This window comes from Athene noctua, chromosome 4, assembly GCF_965140245.1.
Source record: "Athene noctua chromosome 4, bAthNoc1.hap1.1, whole genome shotgun sequence".
NCBI classification, from domain to species: Eukaryota; Metazoa; Chordata; class Aves; order Strigiformes; family Strigidae; genus Athene; species Athene noctua.
The window spans coordinates 48,070,894-48,094,714 of NC_134040.1; the positions used below are offsets into that span (position 1 = coordinate 48,070,894).

The 23,821-nt window shown below is 41.8% G+C and overlaps 1 protein-coding gene across 3 annotated transcripts in view; it reads right to left on the bottom strand.

Moving 5' to 3' along the window:
- UGT8 (UDP glycosyltransferase 8) overlaps positions 1-23,068 on the bottom strand; it is a 49,297-nt gene extending 26,229 nt beyond the window's left edge. Inside the window, exons 1-3 of one of the 3 annotated variants that reach the window (XM_074905176.1) lie at positions 22,543-23,068; positions 13,155-13,282; positions 1,696-2,519 (exon numbers count right to left, since the gene is read on the bottom strand). In XM_074905176.1, coding sequence (XP_074761277.1) covers positions 1,696-2,517 — 822 coding nt within the window. In that variant the 5' untranslated portion in view covers positions 2,518-2,519; positions 13,155-13,282; positions 22,543-23,068. Of the gene's footprint in view, positions 1-1,695; positions 2,520-13,154; positions 13,283-21,244; positions 21,417-22,542 lie in introns of those variants that run through there. The other 2 variants (XM_074905175.1, XM_074905177.1) reach the window with 2 other exon arrangements.
- Positions 23,069-23,821: the final 753 nt, after the last annotated feature.

The window sequence follows — 23,821 nt, forward strand, 5'->3', positions numbered from 1 at the left end:
TTTGCCAGCATGTATTCTACCTACAGGTCTAGTTCAAGGTTACTGTCAAATCTGGTTGTATTAAACATTTTACTTGCTGTTCCACCTTTCTGCACCATAAAATACTCTAATAGGTGAATGTCTGTTGTTCCAGGGTAAATTTAGAAAGTACACAAATATATTTTCAAAATACTCCAAATACAGATAAATATATGTGTGTAAATATGTATCTCTACATCTTCTTACAGAACAAGAAAATACTGCTTTGGAAAATGAAAAGCTGAAACTCAATCCAGACAGCAAGGTTTTCCTGGAGAGAACAGGGCTGAACTTTGTTTAGACAGCATGGGGCTACCTTTGATCTGTATTCTCAGGGTATCTGTGCAGCCTGACACTTTCTAAACACACACAAACATACGTACAGGAAGAACCAGTTAGAAGCAGCACTGTTAGAGTCATCTCTAATGACACCTTGGAGAACAGACAATAGTATATGTTGGGATATAACCACTGGTGTGTTCAGAGTGCCATGCAAGTGCCTGCTCTTATCTAGCCTGGATGCATTTAAAGTTGAAAAGGGGAGGGGAAGAAAAAAAAAAAAAAAAAAAAAAAGAATCGACTCAGCACTCCACATCCTGCAGCCCAAATCAGAATTGTCTGATGTTTCTGAGCTGGTCAAAGAAGATACTGCTAAGTCAAGACAGTACCAACAGCACAAAGAATGAAAATAGCAAAACAAAAAAGTCCCAGCCTCCCAGGACCAGCTCTCAGGCTAGAACAGATGAGAAGTGGGCCTGGCAGTTTTCATGAAAAAAGTGAAGGCTGAAAGAGGCATTTTTAGAAGCAAGTTGTTGAGCACTGCAGGTCTACCTACCTATTTATTAGGCCAGAAGCAACCATTAATAATCATCTCCAATTTGAGATCTATTTGTTTATGTACACATAAATAGAAGTGTAAACGACAACTTTCTTGTGAAATTTTGTTCTGCCTGTCACTCACCATTGTGTTGCTGAACAGAGGCATTCTTATATATCAGGTATCAAAAGATCACATGGTACACTGAAGTAATCGAACTTAATTATTAATCTCAGCAGCCAGGATTTCTGGAATCAGTCCAGTCACTATCACTATTTCAGTCTGAAGTTCAGTACCTTATGGCCAGTGAGTGTACAGTAAAAATTTATGTGAGTACAGTGGTGGTGCCATTTAAGTCAACTCACATCATCTCCATTTTTTAGCCTATACACAGTTTCTTCATGCTTATATACACCTAGTTTTAAAGACTTTTTACCTATGAAATCAAGTGAAGAAAACTCTCCATAAACACACTAATACCATGTAATTACATAGCGTAACCTATCAGCAGGCTTCTTTAAGCATAAGCAGTATTCATCCGTTCTCTCTTCTTCCCATTTTAACCCACAATTGGTTAGAAGCTACAGACATAATTTCCAAGACAGCATGCGCTGGTTTTAACTACTGTACCATTAAGCACCTTACTCAAAGCAAAATACTTCCCAAGATCACAAAAGACTCATCAGTATGAGTGTCTGATAGTTTCCCTCACCACCACCCCAAGTCTACTTTCAGTGACTTCACCAAGCAACAACAAATCTGCTAGATCCCATTTGAAATGCACTGCTTAAAAACTGCCACTCATCATATGAGGTCAACCAGATACCACAGAAATTATGGTAAAGCTCAGCAAACCTTACTTCTGGCAGAGGGCTGGCTGGTTTGGTTAGGATTCCTCCCACATAAACAACATTGGGTAGCGTAGGTCTCGGAAACTCCAGTGCTACATCAGTACAAAGCATCCACAGGCTGGATCCATGAACCAAGTCATACATGGACCGTTCTGGCAGAACCTTGTGTTTCTGCATTATCCTTTCATATTTTGGCAGAACCAAAAAACTGACTCCAAATCTTGAAATAAGATAAACAACAGTATTTTTAATCCTCTCAAATAGGTTCATGTGATCTGTGAGTAGTGAGTTAAATTCTGGAACATATGACAGGGGAGCTGGAGCACCCACTTCTGCTGGATACCATAGGCCAGTGGAAAAGACAGCATATTTAACCCCTAAAAGGTGAGCTATAACAAATCCACACATCTCATTGGGATCTACCAGGAGCAGGTCAAATTTTTCCTGTTTCAGGGCATGCATGAGGTTTCGGTTGCCAACGATCATGTCGCAGTTCTTGGAATAGTGGTCCAGGATATCAAACAGTTCGAGGGCTGTCAGTCTCCCCGAGAAGATACTCCTCATCTTGGACTGGAGAAAATCATCCGAGGTGCTGCTGTTAAAGATCCCTGGGTAGCGCTGAAGTCTATAGTGATTAGATGGAGGAATTTCTCTGCCCTCAGAGAGGAGAAACACTGTCTGGTGACCTTGGTCATGCAAGGCTGAGGCCAGAGTCTTGAAAATATAAAGATGGCTTTCAAACATAATTGGCGGCACAACAACGATTTTGGCAGCCCTCGCTATCCCAACAGCACTCCACAGGAGAATGAAAGCTGGAGTGTACGGCTTCATAGCTGAAATGAGAAATAAAAGCATTACATCAACAGAAAACAGATTTGTATGCTACCTGAAAATTAAAAAAAAAGTTATTATGTGGCTGTGTCATGAAAGCTGATCACATCTCCCTATTTTAAAGACATCTTTGCAGTGGTCATGGGAAACGAGAGGCACTCGGCTTCAGAGTGCATTTGGTAGTGCTCAGGTTCCAGCGAGATCCATATGGCTTTTCCCCTCCCCTCCCTTTCTATCTGGCATTAAGAGTAGAAAAGAGACTTCGTCCAGCACAGGTGCTGATACAGCACCTGCATTAAATGGCAGGAAAACCAATTGAGACAATGAGCTTGGTACCCTCCATGGAGATACTGCATGCACCACTTCCAATTTATGCAGCTGTAAGATCTTGAAGTCAGCTCTGAAAGCTAGATCCTGCTACACTCGGGATTATATTTAAAAGCAAAACTGTGTTACTGTCATTGTACTATTTTAAGTGAATAAGAAAGGTGCTAAATTCAAAGACCCAAAGGCTTTCCTATATTTTTCCATGAGACCCAAAGGATGCACTGGTGATTTTCAGTGCATAGGCTATAAGATGACTCTTGTATAAGTAAAATTCAGTCTTGCCCCATCAGTTCGAACTTTCAATATGTCCATTTTAATTTAGTAGTCTGAGAACAGCACACTGCACACTACTGTTAACACAGTTACAGGTTTTCTACTGCAAGGTCTTGTATGATAGTCACCCACAGTTTTCAAGCTGTCCTCTTTTGAGTTGCAACCCTCTATTCGGATTTAAGGATAACATTTTCTGCTGTTTTGTTTTCATGTACACCAGAGGGAGTAGAGAAGATTTTTTTTTCCTCCTGAAAGGACAGGCAACTTCAGGCCACATTTGTCTTTAGTATGAACACTGATCAAACACTTGGAGACGGAAAGTCAAAATCTGGCAGGAAGATGCTACCATCAAATATGAACCAACTTAACTACTTGGAGCTTTCAATAATTACATTGTGTATGATAACAAGTGAAATAATAGGAGTTAACACTACATACATTAATATTGCAACTTCCACTGAAGCACTTTTAGAAGTACTTGATTCTGAACCTAGTTGAACCAGCACTTCAGCACACACTCAAGCATGAACTCTAACATATGCTGAAAACCCCACTGCCATCCTAAACACACACAACTCCCGACAGTAGTGGGCTGCTGGGGAAAGAAAGGGAAAATACCTTTCCCCTCCCCATGTTTTGATGAGTAAAGTATATAAAATGTACCAGATTAAAGCAAACTGCATTAAAAGCACGAGAGAGCATGTCAAAAAGCTCCTCCATCACTTTAACCCTCCTAGGGCAGAGGAACAAGCACAAGCCAAACCAAGCAATCTGCTCTTCTCTCGTGCCAAACTAACCCACATGGAAATCCAAGTCTGTTGCAGCATCCTTTATAAATAAGTACAACAGAAACAAATAACACTGCTACTCAGTCCTTGTTATCTCCTTACAGTGTAGACTTATAACCCTCCTACAACACATTGCTCAGGACATTTTTGAAGTTTCTGGGTTTGGTTTTTTTTTTTTAATGTTATCTGGGTTACCAGCTCACCAACAGAACATCTCATATTTGTATTGCTACTGTATAATATTCAGCTTTCTGAAAGATGTCCAAATTTTCCCCTCCTCCAGCTTCGGCAAGTGGCTTGAGTTTGAAACATCTGTAAGCATGCACCAAACCCAAGTAAAGTCAGAAAATCACCACCAGGTACACTGACTATTTAAATCAAGTTTCTCATGTGAGAAGTTTTCTTAGGGGATTTGAAGCCTCCTCCACACTTGTCTTCAGGAAGGGTTAGCCACTGCTTAGGAGATTACTGACCATCACTTAGAGAACTCTGCCAATTTTAAATTAGTTATCACCAGCAATAGTGTGATACACACACACGTATGCACAACAAAGGTCATACGGGCAGCTGTGAATATTTTTTGTCGGTTTCATTTTGTTCTTTCTGAAGACAAAGCCCACAGCATGAAGATGCAAGCAAAACCTTTTGGTACACATGGACAAGCAATGAGGAACTGAAACACAAAGAATTTATTGAGATCTCCATACCACCATCACATTCACAAGCTGACACAGCATTCTGGGAAGTACTTGGAGCCTTCACTGTCTCTAGGCACAAAGCTCAATTTTATAGAAAACACTTCAGGGGAAGAGGGAGGAAATTACTTGCTTCAAATATTACGAGTAGCATATGGCAGCTTCACTATACTGCACCACTGTCACTGGCATCAGGAGAGATCGATTTGGTTTTTAACCTGCTTCAATTAGGGTGTTGGAGATTATCCTAAAACACCTCCTTGGCAAACAGTAGTAGTTAAATTGAACTAAACAGTAATCCTATTCACTCTCCAATAAAGCTGGAAAACGCATCCTCACTACATGAGAAACAGCTTACCTCCCAGCATGAAGGCCTGACCTGCTGGAGAGTTTAAGGTATTAAATTGCTTTTTTAGTTTAGGCTTTTGCTTTCACTGAAGGCTTTCTAGAAAACCACAGCACCCCACAGAGCTCAGTTGCCCTATCAGGCACTCCCATTTGAAGGACATGCCAGCACCGAGCCCCACTCACCATCCCACTTTGCTCTCATCCATAAAACTCACAGGTTTCAAGCCGCAGCAGAGGTTGTGCAAGTACAGAAGTAGAGAGGCTTGGTGTGCAGTTTAATATTGGCACCAACAAGCTGTGTTCAGCTATCTTCAGTAGGGCCCCACTGGAGGATAATACTCATTAGGTAAATGTGGTTTTAAAAAAATAAGTAAATAATGGTTTGTTAATTAAATATCCAAGAAAAATTATTAAACTTGGAAAAACCGATTATTGATTACACCTCCCCATGTTATAAGCATTCCCACAGTATTACGTTACTGCTCCTGTCAACAACAGCAGTATTACAAAGGCATGAATGGAGGTGTAGGATTGGGAAACTCAGAAACAGTTAATGTTTCCATCAGCGGTATAAATCAAAGGTACCAGGAGCCTAAGGGCTAGTCACAGTCCAATGAATTGCCAGATGCAGGCATGCTGGCTGTACTTTGATCTCCTGACCCAATACAGGCTCAAGGCACAGTGCAGAAGGTACAATCCTTAGCCCTAAGGTATGTTTTCCACACATGCTACCAAAAGCAATAGGAACTACAGCTGTACTTCCCTGGGACGATGAGAGTACTGCGCAACCACTTCCCATCCCCACCCACACTGAGCAGCAACATTTTTAAACTGGAATCACATTGGGCATTTTATATTTATGAAGGTACTATAAAGCACTACCTACTCAACATAGAAATCTGTCAATATAACTACAAGTAATTTGCCAAACAGTAATTTTTCTCCTCTTGAAGTGTATCAGTGTCAAGAGATGACACAACGCACTTCCCCAGGAGTCTGTAGCTTGTGGAATCTTCAGAACTGGTAAAAAAAACCACACACACACAAAAAAAAAAAAAAAAAAAAAAATCACTCTCAAAAACGTATTATGCAACTCCCCTTCTCAATGCAAGCTTCTTCCACAGGGAAGGAAGATATATGTACAGGACCTGCCAAGCCACAGGGATACTAAAACACATGATGCTATTAGAGAACTGTCAGGAAAAACAGTGTTGACCTTATATTGAACTTTTGGTAGGAATGAAGCATCATCATTTCATCCCCTGGCCAGACAGAAGCAGGGAGCTTGGCAGGTTTGTATTTAGCAGGAACGGCAGAAGTATGTAACAACACTCAGTAAGCCAATTAATCATGAGTATAATTCCCATTTGACTGGGAGGCAGGAAGAGGTATGTGCTTGGTGCCATCAGCACACGACTACGCAAGCTGAGCTCCAGGCTTAGACCCAGATGCCCCTTCACTCTGACCATCCTCAGCAATGAGCTCTTCCAGCCATCAGGTATTTTCACCAAGACAGGGATTGCTACAGAGGCTTATCAATTTCCACGGGAATTTCTGATTTGGCTCATCTCCAAAAGCAATGAGCAGTGCCTAGGCAGAAGGGGCTTTACAGGGTCAGGAAAATTATGAGGTGGTGCTCACTTGGAAGCTAGCTAATCAAAACCAGAGCACAGGGACTCTTCCCACTAACTTCCAGTCATACTCCAGCAGTGAACTCCCAGAAAAAAAATCACTTGCCAAAACAAATAAAAAAGGATCACCAACCAATGCAACTGCTTTGTGCTTCTGAACACCAGGAGCATGAAAAACTGCCGTGTCCCAACAGAAAAGAGGAAAGAAAACTCAAAGCCGGAGGATGACACATTTCTCCAAGACAGTTAACAACACAAAACCATTTTCTATCTTATTTATCTTTCTATCTTAAGTCCTTCTGCTTAGATTTGGCTCCGTTAAGATGCTTTTAGTGTCTGAGCTAGTATAATATCCTTTTATAATGGAGAGTGAAGAGATAAATCCAGATGTTCTAAAATTTAGAAAAAAACAAAACCAACAACATCCCACAAAATTATCACCAAATTGAAGCCATTACTACTTTCAGCCAAAAAGTCAAAAAGCAATAGTATGGAGCAAAAAGAAATGCAGAGTGGCTTTATATGAGTGAACCCAACTACCTACTGTAAAGAGTTCACCTATTGGAGTGTATCAAGAAAAAGTTAAAGATTAAAGAAATACTAAGAGCTTAAACATTAAACCTGTGTCAACAGCTTCTTGTAAAGTTAATAACCTACATGTGGGTTTTTTTCAAATGAACGAGAAACTATAAGTTTTAAACTGCTACTGAAAACCAAGCACATTCACGAAAGACTGCTGGAGGGATGTTTTCAGCTGACCAAAACAGATCTAAATCCTGGTTTGTTTGGTTTTTTTTTTAAAGTAGTAATTTTCCATTCACCCAGAAAGACCAAGCAGGATCTAGAACAAGAAGTGTGACTGCACAGAAATTGGTGACTTTCACAGGAAAAAATAAGGGGGAAGATCCTTCTCCCCCATTGTTCACAGAGATATGATACTTGAATACTGAACAACGTGGAAAGAAACTGAATGACATTTTTGTTTAAATGAATTATTTTAAAAGTCATAATGTTTAAATTAATATTATAAAACTGAACTCTAGATATACAGTTTGTTTTGGGAAGTAACCAAACAGATCTCTCAAAAAAATGTGCATCTGCCCAAATGAAATTTTTTGCGTATATGTATGTATCTATCAATTTAAAATTGCTAGCGTTCTCTAAATGATAGTCAGTAATCTCCTAGGCAGTGGCTAACACTTTCTGAAGACAAGCGCTGAGGAGGCTTTAATTAATTTGAATTAATATTATAAAACTGAACTCTATATATATTGAAAGACAGAGTTATACTTCAATCTTAAAAATAGTTTTGAAATAATTCCAACTAATAATTTATGTAACAGTCAATTACAGTACTAGAATACATACCAAAGATTAGATTTATTGCCAATCCTTAGTAATCTGCTAATCACTCTGTAATTAAAATTTACAGGCATGTTTGGGTTTTTTTCCTGCTTTATACCACTGGCTGGCTGCCTACTATTTCTGAATCTCACAGAAATAACCGTTTTCAATCCAGCAACACCGTCGCCAGTGTTTTCCTTCATTGTAGTGAGATATAAAAGCAAAAGAGGCTCTCAAGGACCTCCATATGCAGCACAGCTTGAATTCAAACTGCACAAATATTTACTACTCCAAAAAGTAAACAGTTCTTAGGCACTTATATGTACCATAATGATATAAAGAGTCCTTTTCATTCACTAGTAACACATAATGCTCCTGACTGCCAAAGCAGCAAATTAAGTTTTACAGAGATCAAGTTCAGTGGCACTATTAGCCTTTTCAAGTTCTTCCTCCCAGTCTCTCTTTAGATTTGCTAAGGTTTGTTGAGTTTACCTGGGCAGTTTGGTCAGAAGACAGGGACCTCTGCCTAGAAAGGTGCCCTTCATACTGAAGGGCAGTGCTGTGCTGACACCAAAGGAGCAATCTTTCTAACTGCTGATCACTCTCACCTTACTCAAAGAGCTCAAATTACTCATTACAATTTAAGAGATGCCAGCAGACATTAAATGGATCAGTCTTACCAAGCAGACTTCCACCTCTGCAAAGCCAAGAGTGGATGCTAATTAGCACTGAAACGACTAGGGCCAAACAGAAAGCTAATGATGTGCATCACAGGAGTTTAATTATCAAAAAGGGGGGAAATTCAAGGTTTGTTTGCATTTCAGCAAACTGTGCGTACTGCAACTGCCAACAGAGTTCTGATAATGCACAGATTTATTAGTCTCACAGTACTGTCCCCTCTCTTTATTATCAGTTCATTACACAGAACTCAGCATTTCTGAGAATACCAACTCTGCTTTTAGATTTGTAAACTTGCCAAAACTTCACATTAGTGATTTGAGCCAATTGGAACAAAAGGCAGAAAACACTAATGGACAAAAAAAAAAAAAAGGTGTATTTTATCAGCAACTGAACTTTTATTAGAAGCTGCAAATTTGAGGCAGTTTCCACAAAGGTAGAGCAGATCCTGACCAGTTATCAGTTACATACCGCAACTGTCCGTGGCTAGCTCCAAGACGGGCTGCTGCAGAGCTAGTTGCTTTTCTTTCACTGTGTCAAACTCAACATCAGTTATCCCACCCGCTCATATCTCCATTTGAGGTCAAAAACCAGGACTGTAAGCAGTGCAGTGTCACCCCAGCAGCCAGTCTCACCTTACCATGCCCAACAGCAGCATTTACCACAGGTAAACAAACATATGTAGTGCATGCGTTTCTTTTAAGAGAGTATGTATTGTAGCTGTAAAGAAGAGACGTGATCTAAAGTATGGTAAGAAAGAATGATGTTTTTTCTTACCATACGAGCTAGATTGTGACTGAAAGACAACTGGTTAGTAAGAGCCCTAAAACTCCCTCTGAAAAGCACATAAGCAGCTTGTGGCTATGGTTTACTACTGCTCTTAATAAAAAGGAAGCATTAAAGAGGAGGAAGAAATGAGCATGATCTCAGGTTATTACCTGCTGCATTACCTGATTTATTGAAGCTCCAGTTCTGCCCTGCCTACTCAAAATCCCATTGATGTTAACTTGTTTTATGTGCAAATGTGTTTGCTTTAGCTGTTATTAAGCACAGTTCTACAGATAAAGCATGGTATCCAACCTTCACGGGCTTGTAAACATTTCAGTTAAACTAATACAGAACCAAGCCCTACAACACTAGTTGCATGACCAAAGGCTCTGTAAGCAATGCATTTTATCAAGCCTGAAACAGGAAGGGATGGCTAACAAAAAGCACTTAGTTAAGTATAAAGCTGACAGAGGAATAAAATATTCCAAGACAAATAAAAGGTTCTCTAACACTGGTTGCAGGACAATTCAGTGATAAATATATATGCGCCCAAACAAAATCAGCCACATGCAAACAGCTGATATTAAAGACAAAATTATCTACATACATACAAGCATGAATGCAGTGCATTTGATTAAATACGAGGTAAGAGTAAACAGAGAAAAGAAGTCTTCCTTTCTATTTGTGACATCTTCCAAGACATCTCTTGCAACGATACAAATAATTATTCAAGTGCCCCTCAAAAGATTTAGTACCAGTCCACATCAGGGGTTTTTTTGCCAAGCAACAGAGTAAGGAAATGCTACCTATGTGAGGAAATGAATTGACCAAATTATGCATAACAGCAAATCTCAGAAGATGATCAAATTTTCACAGATATAGGAAGATTTCAATTAGCGGCAAACAGATGACTAAGACCGACCATATTCTTCAAGCTAAAAGTAGAACTTGACTCTTAAACCCATTAAGCTGGCAATTGTAAAATATGTTCTTAACCTATAATACTGCTTGCTGTACTGTACATATTCTGTAGGTAATAGAAAATACTCTTCCATAATCCTTTAGGAGCATTAAAGTAAATCAGGCCCATAAGCTGACTTCAGGCAGCAAACTGCAGTTTAATATTAGGAAGCAGCTGCTACTAAGGAAGCCACGTGCTGTAAAATAGATGAAAGCATCAGAAATGTGTGAATGCACAGAGCCTTGGAGCCACAGACCATTATATGATCTAGGAAGAGACTGTGATAACACAGTTGCACAACCTTTGGATTTATGTTCTTAAAAGTTTTTCCTATCACGCATCTTGTTACTAATTGCAGAGGTAGTGCATGCTATGGTTATTTTGTGTTGCAATGGTTTAGATAAGTGGTAAGATTTGGCTTGTAACTATAGGTTCCTATTTGAACCAAATGATTAAGAACTTAGTGGAAATGATTAGTAAATTATGTGTGCATAAACAAGGGCAGGATTTTGCATTTACTTTGTATAGTTTCTTGAACTACATCCTTCTATCCAAGGACTGAAGCATTTCAATGAGTACAAGAAAGTCACACAGATAAAAGAGAGGAAGATTTATAGGCATTATGATACCGCTGTAATCATCTGTCAGAGACTTAGTGTGTCAGTTACGCAAACAGCAAAGGAGCTGAGGGAGTCAAAAGGGTATGAAATTTATGAAACCCCTTTTAGTAACAAATACTTATTTGTGTAACAGGTTTTATCAAACACTGGAGGATTCTACCTAAGCTTTTGTACTCAAGAGATATGGAAAAACAAAAAAATTCTCACTCAAAAGCTAGGAAGGTAGAACAAAAGAGGTACTTCTCTTTCAAAAGATAGTTTTTACAGTTAGTACACAAAATATTTTCAATATACAAGCTAGCAGACAGATTTTTAAGTTACACAGGAATAGAAGTCTTACACAAGGCATAATGTCCTGATAAGATGAATTTATAGCAAGTGACCAAGGTATAACATTCTTGGTAGCACTCTGCCACTGGCTTTCTTAAAGAATAGCTTTAAATGAAAATTCATGGTTACAGAAAACAATCCTAAACTTCTAAAAAGATTAAAGATTCACGAATATTATCTTTACTATTCTATGAATAGATTCTAAACTTAAATTTTTGAAGTTAAGAGTAATACATTTAATCTTTTTTAAAAAGTCACTTACAAACCATAACAAGGCCTGCATACTTTGGGATTATACTGCAGTATTGACAGCATCAATCAAGAAGAGATTTACCTCGGAGTTAAGGATTAAAGTCCAATTAAATGTTTTTCTGACATGAAGTATGTTACAACAAGGCAAAAGCACACTCCCTTTCACACAACTTAAATTTCTTAACACTCTATGCACTAGACCTGAGTGAACAGTATTCTGTAAAAACAGATACTTCATTGAATGTCGCTATTGTATCAGTATCCATTTTCAAGATTCAGTCCAACTGACTGCAATGTGAGTTTCATAAAGATTTTACATACTATGAAACACTAATGTTCAGAGACCTACCAGACAGGCTAGTTAAAACAATTAAAAATACCTCAAGATTAAAATAACCAAAATAAAAGTGAAAAGAGAAAGAGCAGCAAGCTTTCTTTTGTCCTGCTGTGCACTGGGCAATTCAAACAAGGTATTTAAAATCCTTATAATCTATAGATCTTCCACCTTATGTAGCGGGGATTAGCATTTGCAAATACTAGTCTATCTGTCAATATTTTGTTAAAACTGAGCACTATTGCAAATTCTTCTGTAAGGCTTAGCCAGGCCTAGAAGCACTGCATGAAGAAAAGTCTGATCCTTTCTGCTGCTGGCCTTGGTCCAAAGCAGTATAGCCAGACCAGAAGAGGCTCCTGGCCCCAGCACCTCAGCAGCTGCACTGTGTCCCCAGATCGGGGAGCAGGGGGAATATGATGCAGAGACACATCAGCAGGACAGCTCAGGTCAGGCTGTGCTTATTACTTCAGGCCCTGATGTCAGAGAAAGCTGACCACGTCCGCACATGGTGTTGCAACAGGGCTGATGTGCCATCCTGGGCCTCAGGACGGAAATGAATCATGGTGCAGAAACCTGAGAAACGAAAAGTCTGCGCCAGAACCTACATGCCTTCAACCGAATGCAACCTGAGTCGGTGTGCAAACAATTCAGATTTCTCTGCATTGGCGCTCTCTATTATGCAGGTCTTTTCCTTGCTGCCTACTTACTCCACCCCTAGCACCTTGGAAAGATAAACACTGACTACATATGAAAAAAGCCATCTATTTGAAAGTAAGACACATATATTCCTTGTGGAGACATTTGTCTAGCTCATCCAAAACGTGAGAAGGTTTTCTGACAAATTATACATCTTCCTCACTGCTACTGGGAATACGCAGAAGATGCGGTGTTTTGGGCACCAACATAGAAGTCCCTTGACAGAGTCCCCTGAACTTCTGGACCTTTCCTCCCAGTACTGAAATCTGAAGGCCGTCTTTCTCAACCTGTGGCAGCCATTTCACACCGGAAAGCAGGCAAGCAGAAATAATGTTGTGACATCGAGGGGTGGGGGTATTAACAGAGAAATTGACAGGTTACTACTCCACATATCCTAGAGACACCAGTGTGCTGTTTAAGATGTTATTTTTTGGCTCACAAAATACTGGCCCTGCTCCTGCTGTGTGACACTGTACTGCCCAGAAGAGCCCAGTAACAGAATAATCTACTGCAACATGTTTCAAGCTGCACAGCCAAAAGCTACAGGAGTAAGTGCAGAAAGAAAAAAAAAAAACGAAAAAAAACAACCTACCTGCAGAGAGCCAGGGGCATGAGAGCCACAGCAGCTGATGGAGACAAAGCTGCCTCCACTGAGGGGTTGAAGCTGCCCAGGAAGCCTTCTCTTTCACATCAGCATCAAAAGACAGGTTGAAATACTGGCTGAATGAAGTATGAAAAAGGAAAAAATAAGAAAATCTGACTCTGCCTAACAGTTTCATCAGTGAGAGATTCTCCTTTGATAAAATGACTCTCCAAAGGAGGAGCTGGTAGAAACTGCAGAGCACAACTTGGCAGTAAGCTTAATTTATTGGTGCAACAAAAGCAGTCTATAATTATATGCTACCATCACGCAAACATGATCTTTGCCTCATGGATGAAGCTCAGGATCTGAAAGAATTTTAGTTTTAAACACATTTATTTTAACTTTAATAATTGTTTTGGGGGATGCTTCGTTTTTCACTACAGCTAGCTTCAGCTTGGTACAAGCTCTCCCTGGTCACGCCATCACATGACACCTAGAAGCACTGAATGAATTTCTTTGTTCAGTTTCTGACTTCATCCTATAGCAAATAACTACATTTTAACAAGCCACACAAACAGAATCACAAGGGAAACTATAGCAGGTTTGTTTCTGCAATGGGAAATACAACTTTGAACAAAGTTAAAATACTTGATCTAACAATGTTTTGCTCTTATTCAGCTCAATTAAACTAACTGAATTACTCAAGACCATACACAGCAACAACACACACTCCAACAACATCCAGCTCATTCAGTCTGTTCATTATTAGGTTCTGGTTTAAAATTTACAGGTAGGTTTTCTTAAAACAAATCGACTATTGCTTTCAGATTTGTTGTTTCGTACCATCTGTTTTAAACTACCTCCTAGTAGAATTCAGTTGTTAAAATAAGGATAAAAATACCGTATGTAACAGCTTTTCTCTCTACATTGTTCAATCCTCAGACTCTTGATTTTAAGAGCAAGCCCGTATCACTTATGAAACAGTGGACAGAAATCAACTCAGGAACCTTCTAAAAGGTACAGACTACAATCTAGTAAGGGGTAAGAAAAGACTCAGGGTTTTTTTTTGTAGTAGCTGTATAAAGATCCTTAAATACAGAGAAACTGCCTGCCTATTTCTAGTATCAGTAGTGGACCAAGACTGGATTGTAACTTCAGAAAGGCAAGGGTCTAAATATAGGGTTTGTGGATTTTCAAAGAGAATCCGAAACTTAACTACAATCTGTTAATTTACAAATACTAAGGAAAAAAAAAAATACGATTATCCAAAGTTGCAGAGGGCCATGATAAAGATGATTTACAGCTCAGACTATTCAGAGGATGATCTGGGTGTAAAAGCAAAACATCAACAATAAACCATCCAGATGTACATCAAGTGCTTCCACATGTGCATGTCTGTTCCTACCCACTGAAACAGCACTTTCTGGGAGATGAGAAGAACTTCCTCCACTTCTGGAAAGCAACTAAAACTTTCTGAATACTATCACTATATAGTAATATCTGATGGGTATTTACAACAGAAAGGTGTTCTCTTAACTACAGCCCTGCTATAAGCTATCAAGTTATTTCACTAGTAAATAGTCTAATGCAAGATTGACTGTTTAACAAAGAGTGTAGTCTGAGATTAAATTAATTTATTTGGAATACTCTAATCTTGAGTGTCCTTTCATGAAAATAAAGCTAACTGATATACAAGTAAAACAATTACCAAAGTATCACAAAGCAGAGTGAGTAAAGATTCATCACTATGAATTGTTACAGAAATATGGCAGCTTTAAGGTTGCACTCCTAACTTTGACACACTGAACTCCAGACATGGATCTGTTTTACAAGATTCTCAACTTTCAAAGAAAAATTTGGATAGTCATCAACTGTCCTTGAGCAAGTTTCCACACAAGTCCTCACAAGATTTACACCAACAGTTCACATTTAGAGTTTCAGGCCCCACAAGCAATGGATGCCCCAAACACTAGACTGGCCCATCTAGTCAAGATACTAAAAAACACATGAAATTTTCCAATTCAGAGTGCCTGGAAGAAAAAAATGTGTGCAAACAAAGTTTCCCACAAATATTTTATGCTTGATTTCTTATGGGAGACTTCTGTGCCCTAGCATTAGACACCATACATACGACCACACACCTCTCAAAGTTCAGTTTCTCTGAACGCAGGGACAGGAAACAGCATTCTTTCAAGGACCATCAGGGTTTAATCAGGTTCTAATTCTCCAAAAAGGAATTTGGAGAATTAGACACCTGATTAAGGTGTAATACCACACTCTTGGTATTTACAGTACACCAGTGTGCAAGTTTTATTTAGGCTACCGTGACAGTCTTCTTCAAGTTCACTCAGGTGTAAGAAGCTTAGTGAAAGAGATCCCTAAAAGAAAGTAGAAGAGCTTGAGATCTTTTTTGCCAGCAAGATACAGAACAGCAGCAAGATTCCCACAGCCTGTAGCTCACTACATGGAGTATCAGCACGGCAGGCTTCCTGTAGGAAAAACTGACGCACTTCTTACACCACAAGAACAGTTGCAGCCAGCACTACCTATAGCCTACAAGGTAGAAATGCAGTTTCAGCTGGTGCTGAGGACCATCAAGAACAGACACAAGCCTAACTTGGCAACCAGGCAGCAACCTGATAGAAACAACAGTTTTCACAAAAATAGGAGCAATCACATTATGCATTTGTTTCCAGTTTAGCCAATCCACCTTGTCAGATCTTCCCATTTAGGTTCACAGGCAAATTCCTTGGCTATCAGTTTGCCATTACTGGAGGGAACAGTAATTGCAGCTTAAAAAGTTCAGACCTGGCACTAGAAAAAAACTTTTCCTTTTGAAGAGTGGTGTGGCACTGGCAAAAGATTACCAGAGAGGACAGGGAACTTCCATCCTTGAAGGTATTCAGGACCTGGATGAAAAAGACCCATGGCTGGCCTGATCTTACATTGCCAATAATGAGTGGAAATTCATGCAAGACCTTCCAGAGACCCTCTAGGCAACATTTCTGACCTACTAAGTAGGCACCAGAGCTGATTAACTCTTTCATTCCCTCAAGGGTAATTCCTGCAGAGGAAGTGCTGCCAGCAGCACACACTCTATCCTGAGTACTGCCAATGCCAAACCTCACCTGCAAGCTCTCTGCTGGCAGCCACATTTTAGTCAAGAATGCTCTTGAGAAAGATACTGCTATCAAGGTCCAAGTTTAACATCTCAGCACACCCATGCTATTAACACACCCCCCCCCCCCCTCACACACACACACTTTTCAGCACCTGTTTGCCTTATGATAAACTGGCAGAGCTGGCTTCCCAAGCAAACTTACAAAATAAACATTGAACTACTTACATACAGCATCTACATTCTCTATCAATGATCCCGTTTTAAAAAAAGCACTAAATCTTAGTAATCTGAAACAGATACAACAAACTAGTACCAAAGCTCAGTCACAGCTTTTAAAGCAAGAAGGGAGAAAGCAAATTCAGTGCTCACTTGAAAGAATGTTTCATTATAGAATTTCCAGCAGCATGAAATGTTTATGTATTTGGCACAGTATCACCTATGTTTGCATTCTTATTCCTATGTCTACTTCCCATGTTTCAACTTACAAATATTTAATCAAACTGTGGTGGGGGGAGGGAGAACCTTGTTTTCCATGAAACAAAACATATTCAAATTAGTAATTAAATATGCATTCTCAATCAGTTCAAGGACAGGTGTAGCGGAGAGGAGACACATGCAGAAAGCACATTCTACTACATCACTGGGTCTGCCAGCTGCAGTGGGCTCCTAAGCCATGATTCCCACAACCTCAGAAGCGAGATGTGTATCTCCCTGCTGTTTAAATTCTAACATTTAAAGTAGTATTCTGGCCAAAATTCCTGTTCCTAACCCAGATTTTATTCAGAGATATATGCTGCTTTGATCCACTTATAGTGTAAGCTAGGAAATACCTGTCTTCTCTCTGAATTTAAGAATTTCTCACTTTAAACATTAACTTGGAAGAACAACAATGGTGTCCTAAAAAGAAAGGGCAAATAAGTAAAAACACATGAGTACTGGCCACAGGTCTTTTTAACACTAGTACTTCACTGTTGTTGAAAGTTTTTACAGTTTTCTTAAATACCTTCATTTTATGAATTAGTGTTCTTGGCATTAAGTTACAAACCCTTATTTAAGCCAAATAGCTTCCAACTTTCAAGTGATGGGGGGAGTGATCAAATTCAGCTTATGTAGCTGCATTTTAATCAAAATCTTTACAATTGAGGCCTTGATATTCATAATTTAATGCTTGAAGCTTGTGCTACAGCTATGCACTCAATCTTCATGTAACAAATGTATGAAATAACTTTAAGACTGGTATTGATATATGGGTGAAGACAATTCCTCTAATGGAATACAGTGTCTTAATTTAAGGAACTCCAAAGGTCCTCCCCACCTTTTATGGTCATGCTACTACCGGCCCTTAAACACAATGAGAGGCAACCCTCAATTTTTTGATTTGATTTTTAAAAAGCATGGTGTTTCACCAGACATCAAGGCTCATTTCCAACTCAGTTCAGAACATGAAGCTGACCCAGGATTTCCCATTAAATCTCCCTTCAGTTATTGAGTACGAAGGGAAAATAGTCTTAAGTCACTTGTTTCTCATGAAGCTGAACCATCCATTCATAGGAGCGAAGAACAGCATAGAGAGAAGAAAGCTATACTTGTTCCTGTATACAAATAAAATTATGTGCACAATAACTGTGCTACTTAAGAGAAACTGTCATACCAAATTTGGTTATAACTACTTTTTGCAACTCTGTACTGTTTAGTTTAGAAACCAGGTATCTACTTTGCCTTTCAAACCCCTTAAGTCATAACAGTTACATTTACAGTATGCAAAAATACAAAGTTCTATGGTATTTTTTCCATTTACCATCACTTCTTCCCATATAACAACACTTTTCTGAACAGAGCTAGTAGCTATTTTCTAAAAAACAATCTACTGATCAAATTCAACTGCTAACAAGGATATAGTTAAGTGTCTCAGTCCCAGGTATAGTCAATTAGGTGTACTGTTTCTAATAGCTGAACAATTAAGCTACTCCATAAAACCCCAGACAGTGCTGTCAACTCTTCCCATATTTAGGATTAAGAACACACACAAAATTCAATGTTAAAAACTAAAAAATTCAAAAGCGTCCAAAAGAAAGGACTCACTACTATTATAACACCCTGGCTCCAAGAGCACTACATCTTCCATGTAGTTAACAAAATAAAGAATTCAAAAATAACACGGTGTGATTAAGTAAAAACAAAAAGAAAAGCTGAAAGTTCTTCACCTATTACATGATAAAATATTATGAAGAAAAATATTTTACTAGACTTGCAATGAAAAATAGTGATCAATTCCTGAAAGGTTTTCTTTACAAAGCTACAGACAATATAAAGACTTCCCTACAAGGAGTATTAACAGGACCTCACACACGAAGCATTTAAGATACATACATCCTAAGTGTCATAAAACACTGGAAATATTTTATCAAAGGGTTTAAAAAACCTTCTGTCACAGGCCTTGGTGATTTACTCCAAGCATAGTTGTCCTGAGGGAAAAAAATGGAAAAACCACCACACATTTCAGAACACAGAATTGTATTAAATGCTTCTAGTGTATTTTACTTCCTGGAAAACAGAGAGAAGAGCTGTCTACAATGCCTATTCACAAACACTTCGAGCTATATCAGAATGTCAGCTTTCAGCCCAAAGATACTTTCTAAAACAACAACAAAAAAAATAGAGCTAAATCCATGCTGAAAATTTTTTGAATAAAATTCACTTTCTTTTGTTGGGATTTATTTCAGATGCTTCTAATGTATCAGTATTTCTCAAACACAATCCTCTGCTCTTTTAAAATAACTCCATAATACTGAAACAGAAATAAAAGCATTTCTGTCAGAAGTTCAAATCTGGAGAAAAAAGGTATTTCATTTAGTTAGCATCTTTTGAATACTCTTGAATATGATCTTACAACAACTGTCTCAATAGCTTTTAATACTGTAGAGTGTGATTTTTCCAGTAGGTAACTGACAAGGGACTCCATCAAGACAGAGTAAACAAAGATGAATTATTGGTACTATTCTAAAGGAAGCAATCTGACTAAAACGGTGATGTGGAAAGAAGCACTTTAAAGAGTCCAAAGTGGAAAACACACAGGAAAGGAGGCATGGGCAATAGAGTACTCAACAGTTAGAAGTCAGAATAATGTAGTTCATGCTCTGGAAGGTCCATCAGAAAATAAGCCAGGATAGGCATTGTTGTTACAGTTATTAGTACAATCAATCACAGAACATTTCTGAAGTGGTAGGAGGCGTATTTCAGCAAAACACATCCTCTGTAAAAGTCTCAACAGGCACAGAAAAGGCCATACACAAAGCTATGCTCAGTGGCATTGTTGTATAGATGATGAGGCTTCCCCCAGTACCACCTTCTCACTGAATGTCTGCACATGTAATAACACACCTACCACACCGCAAAGCCTGTGATTAATTCGATTTTTTCCCCCCTGTTCCTGGAAATTAAAAAAAAAAAAATTGCTAGAAATCAACCCTCTCGATCTGTAGCAAATTATATACGACAGAGAATTATGACAGGTTCTCTTTTCTTTACAAACTAATTAGACCATGCTGTCATGATCCATAACACCCTGGCATCCACTTACAAACCCAATACAGTTCCTTCAAGTGAACTAACATGGTTATTCTGAAGGGTTAATTTGGATAACAACCTCTGAAGTGTTTTCAACATGATAAATATGGAATTAAAATTTTATGAACATGGTAGTTCTAACTACCTTCAATTTCTCTAAACAACAACTAAAATAGCTAAGTTTATCACTGGGTATCAATCTGGAGTTATGACAAGAATCCTGTCTCAATCATAAGCCAAGCCTGAACTGTAGTTCCAGTGATTGCCAATGAACTACAACAGCAATTAGCCATTTACTAAGTTGAAGTTGCACCAGTGCATACAACCAATCCACTGCTTCGTTACCGCTTCCTCAGCGAGTCAGCTGCCTGCCACTCCACTCACAGGCAAGCTGAGGACACTTAGGGAGCTCAGGTGGCACCACCCTGCACATAAAGAGAATGCAGGGATTGTCTCAGATGCCCTTTCCTCAAGTCCTTGTTAGTCCTGTAGGTCTCTCCACCCAAATCCTGCTTCAGAACAACCCAACTGCTTAGAGGAGTTTAAGAATATAAAATACAAGCAGTGTTTACAGAGTATGCTAACGTGACGCTCACCTTAGAGTCTATGTACTTAATAGACACATAGGAAAAAAAGTAAATAATTTTCTTTTCTTGCTTCCTGCAAAGAGCCTCTATTGATGTCAAATGTTGTGCAAAAGTCAAAAATAAAATGGAAGCATTTCAGGCCAGTACTCATTTCCTTGTATTTCCACAAACATTTTTTCACAATAGCATGAAAGCCATTGGAAAGAGTGTAGCACACACTGGTTATTAGATTTGAAAAAACAGCCACTGCAGCATCCAGTGTTCAGCCTGGATCAATGACCGAAACAAAAGAACAAAAACAAGGAAAAGTGAAGTAAAGGTTAATTGCATACTATGTTGTGTTGGTGCTATAAAACTAGCTCAGCTAAAATATGTAAGTGACCTTGTGTGATAATTGCTTGGAGAAGCAGACAGGCAGTTTCAGATAGGAATTGTAACCAAGACAATTTTTGGAATAAATTTCTATAAACAAATGATATTATATGAATTATTCCCAAACTAAGTCACCTAGTCATAACATGAAACCCAAAAATACTACTTTCAAAGTGTTTGCTTGGGGATAGTGGGCAGGGGAGAGACCTTTAAGGATCTCTACTGTTAAAGTTACCCACTGCTGTTCATCCCCAGGCAACTCTGATGAGCATGCAAAACAGGCTGCGTATTTTTTAATGATTTCCTATTGTTCCATAGTCACTACAAAAACCAGCACGTAAACAAGTCATAAAAGACAAGATTCAATTTAATACCTGCTTAAATACCGCAACTTTATTGGTATATTCCCTTAAAACTTTATGCTTAACCGTTTTCCTTCTTTTTAAACCCACCGGGGAGGCACAGCAGCAATTATGCAATGTTCTTCCTTCAAAGGCAAGGCAGTTTTGACCGAAACTCAGTTAACATCCACGGAGAGCCCAGCACGTCCCAGTTCAAACACTCACACTGAGGTCCATCACATTACGTCCCCAAGTTCGCAGCCGGGACATAAAATTCTTACTAAGCACACACCAGCAGATGTGCCCGCCCGACTTGCGTGACTTTGGGGCGGCTGTCGGTGACAACCCCTCACGACAGTACCGAGGGCCGAGTAACCGCCTCCAGTTAGTTAACGCAGAAGGGGCAAAGCGAAATCCAAGGCTGAACAACGCTAAAGTCGGTGTCCGAAACACAGCGGACACACACCCCTCACCCCCGGGCCGGGGCCTACGGCAGCGCCCGCCCGAGCCCGCCCCCCGCGGCTGCCGATCTCCAGGTAACGCAGCAGGCACGTACTGTCACCGCTCGCTTCAGCCCCCCAGCTTCTCCCCAGCGCCCGCCCGCCGCGGAAGCACAGCCCCAGGCACTTTCCGCCTCAGCAGCGCTGCTCTTCCCCCCCGTTCTCCTCCTCCCCCTGTGCCCAACTTCCTCAAGCCGCAGCGCGGGCACCTGCCGGGCGCGGCCGGGCCTCCCGCGCGGCCCTGAGGGGGCACCCGGCGCCTGAGGGAGGGCGGCCGGCCGGGCAGAGCGCCCGCCCCACACCGGTGCCGTGCCCGGCGCGCAGAATCCCCCTCCCAGGGACGGTCGGGCTCCCTGCCGCCCCCCAGCCCCTCCTCTCCCCACAGCAGCGGCCCCAGCTCACCTCAGGGTAAGGACGTGTCCTTTTTTTCCACCCACAAATGACGCCCCTCAGCAACCCGCAAGGACACGGTGCCCCCCCCGCCCAGGTCACCCCGTCCCCTCCGCGCCGCTCCCCTTGCTCAGGGACACCGCATCGCCACGGGCCCCTGTTCCCCTGCGGCTTCTTTCTAGTCAGTCCACGGTTCCCCCACGCCGCCACCCCCCGCCCGCCATCGCTCTCCCGCCCCCTCTCCTCCAGACCCCCGCCGCGGGGTGATGCAAGGTGCCCAGGGTTTCCTCTTGCGTTACGGGAAGGAGGGAAGGAGGAAGGAAAGCAAGCAAGAGAAGAGAAGGGAAACTGAAAAGAAAAAAAAAAGCAGCTAGGTGAAACGAGAGCCTCCCCCCTCCTCGCCCACCTCCCCGCCGGCAGTGCCCGGGCAGGGACCCTCCGCCCCCTTAGCGCGGGTCGCCGGTGCCGGGACCGCCTCGCCCTTCTCCCCGTCCGCGGGGTTATTCCCAGCTCCCTCACCGCTCTCCCTTCAGGGCCGTTTCTCCGCGTCGCTGCCTCTGGTGTAACGAGCCGAAGACCGGAGCGAGCCGCTGCTCGAGGCTCCGCTCGCCGCTCTTTTCCTTCGGCGGCGCGGGGGCTGCGCGGCTCCGTCCGGCCCGGCCTGAGGCCCTGCTCCCGCCGGAGCCCCTCCGCTGCGGCGCCGGGAGCGCCGGGGCCGCCTGTCCCCTCCGCCCGGGCTCTGCTGCACCTGCTGCGGGGCTGCGCTGCCCCTGCGGCGCGGGCCGAGGAGAGGAGAGGGCACCCTCGCTCCGTCCTCCCTCAACTTCTCATCACTTTGCTCTGCCCCCGCTCCGCCGCGCTCCGCCGCGCTGCCGCCCCGGCACCACACCGCCCGCCGGCCGCATACACCGGCGCTGCCGTCCGCCCCCACGGAGAGGCTGCCACCGGGTCCCTCGGCTGGACGAGGAAAGGCTCCCCTCACCCCTTCCCCCTCGCCGGCGCGGAGAGCTGCCGTCCGGGTCCCCGGGCGCCCTCCCGCCCCATGCACTGCCCCGGCTCCCAGGACAGCGGGCAGCTCCCGGCGGGGCAGCTCCCCTGGGCCCGCCTCTGGCGGGTGGAACCGGGGCCGCCCTCCACCAATCAGTCCGGGCGAGGCCGCGGGAGGCACCGCCGGGCCCGGCGGCGGGGTGGGGGACAGGCCCTGCCCCGGCGGGAGCGGCCGAGGGGCTGCCCGCCGCCCGCTTCACCGCGGCGGGCCCCTCCTGCTCGCCGGCAGCCGAGCACGCTGCCCTCGAGGCGGTGGAGTGCGAAGCGGGGGAGGATTTAGGAAGCACACGCTGCACCGCGGTGGGAATCTCTGCCTGCACCTGTCGTGGCCCTGAGGGGTACCTTGACAGCGCCGTGTCCTTCCGTTGGTCCTTCTTCGTTGCCAGCTGGCTTTGATTTAAAAAAAAAAAAAAAGACTCAAAAACTAAGTCTTTCAGCCGCACCCCACCCCCTTTCATTAGCGCTAAGTGCTGTTACCTAATTGATCCTACCTGCTAGAGCGATAGACAGTCCTTTATTTCCTCTTTCTGCAGGAAAGGGCACTCAGCTCCCTGGTGCTTTGCTACCTGCTTGGGGAAGGTGGACTAAAAACGATGTAATACTCCTGTTCTCCATCATCCTGGAAAAGACCTACCAGTAGCCTTCCAAGCCATCCCCTGACAAAGTTTAAATGCTAACGGTAATACTTCCAATAGTTTGTGTGTGTGTGATTTGGGTGTGAGTGGGTTTGGGGTTTTTTTTGTTTTTTTTT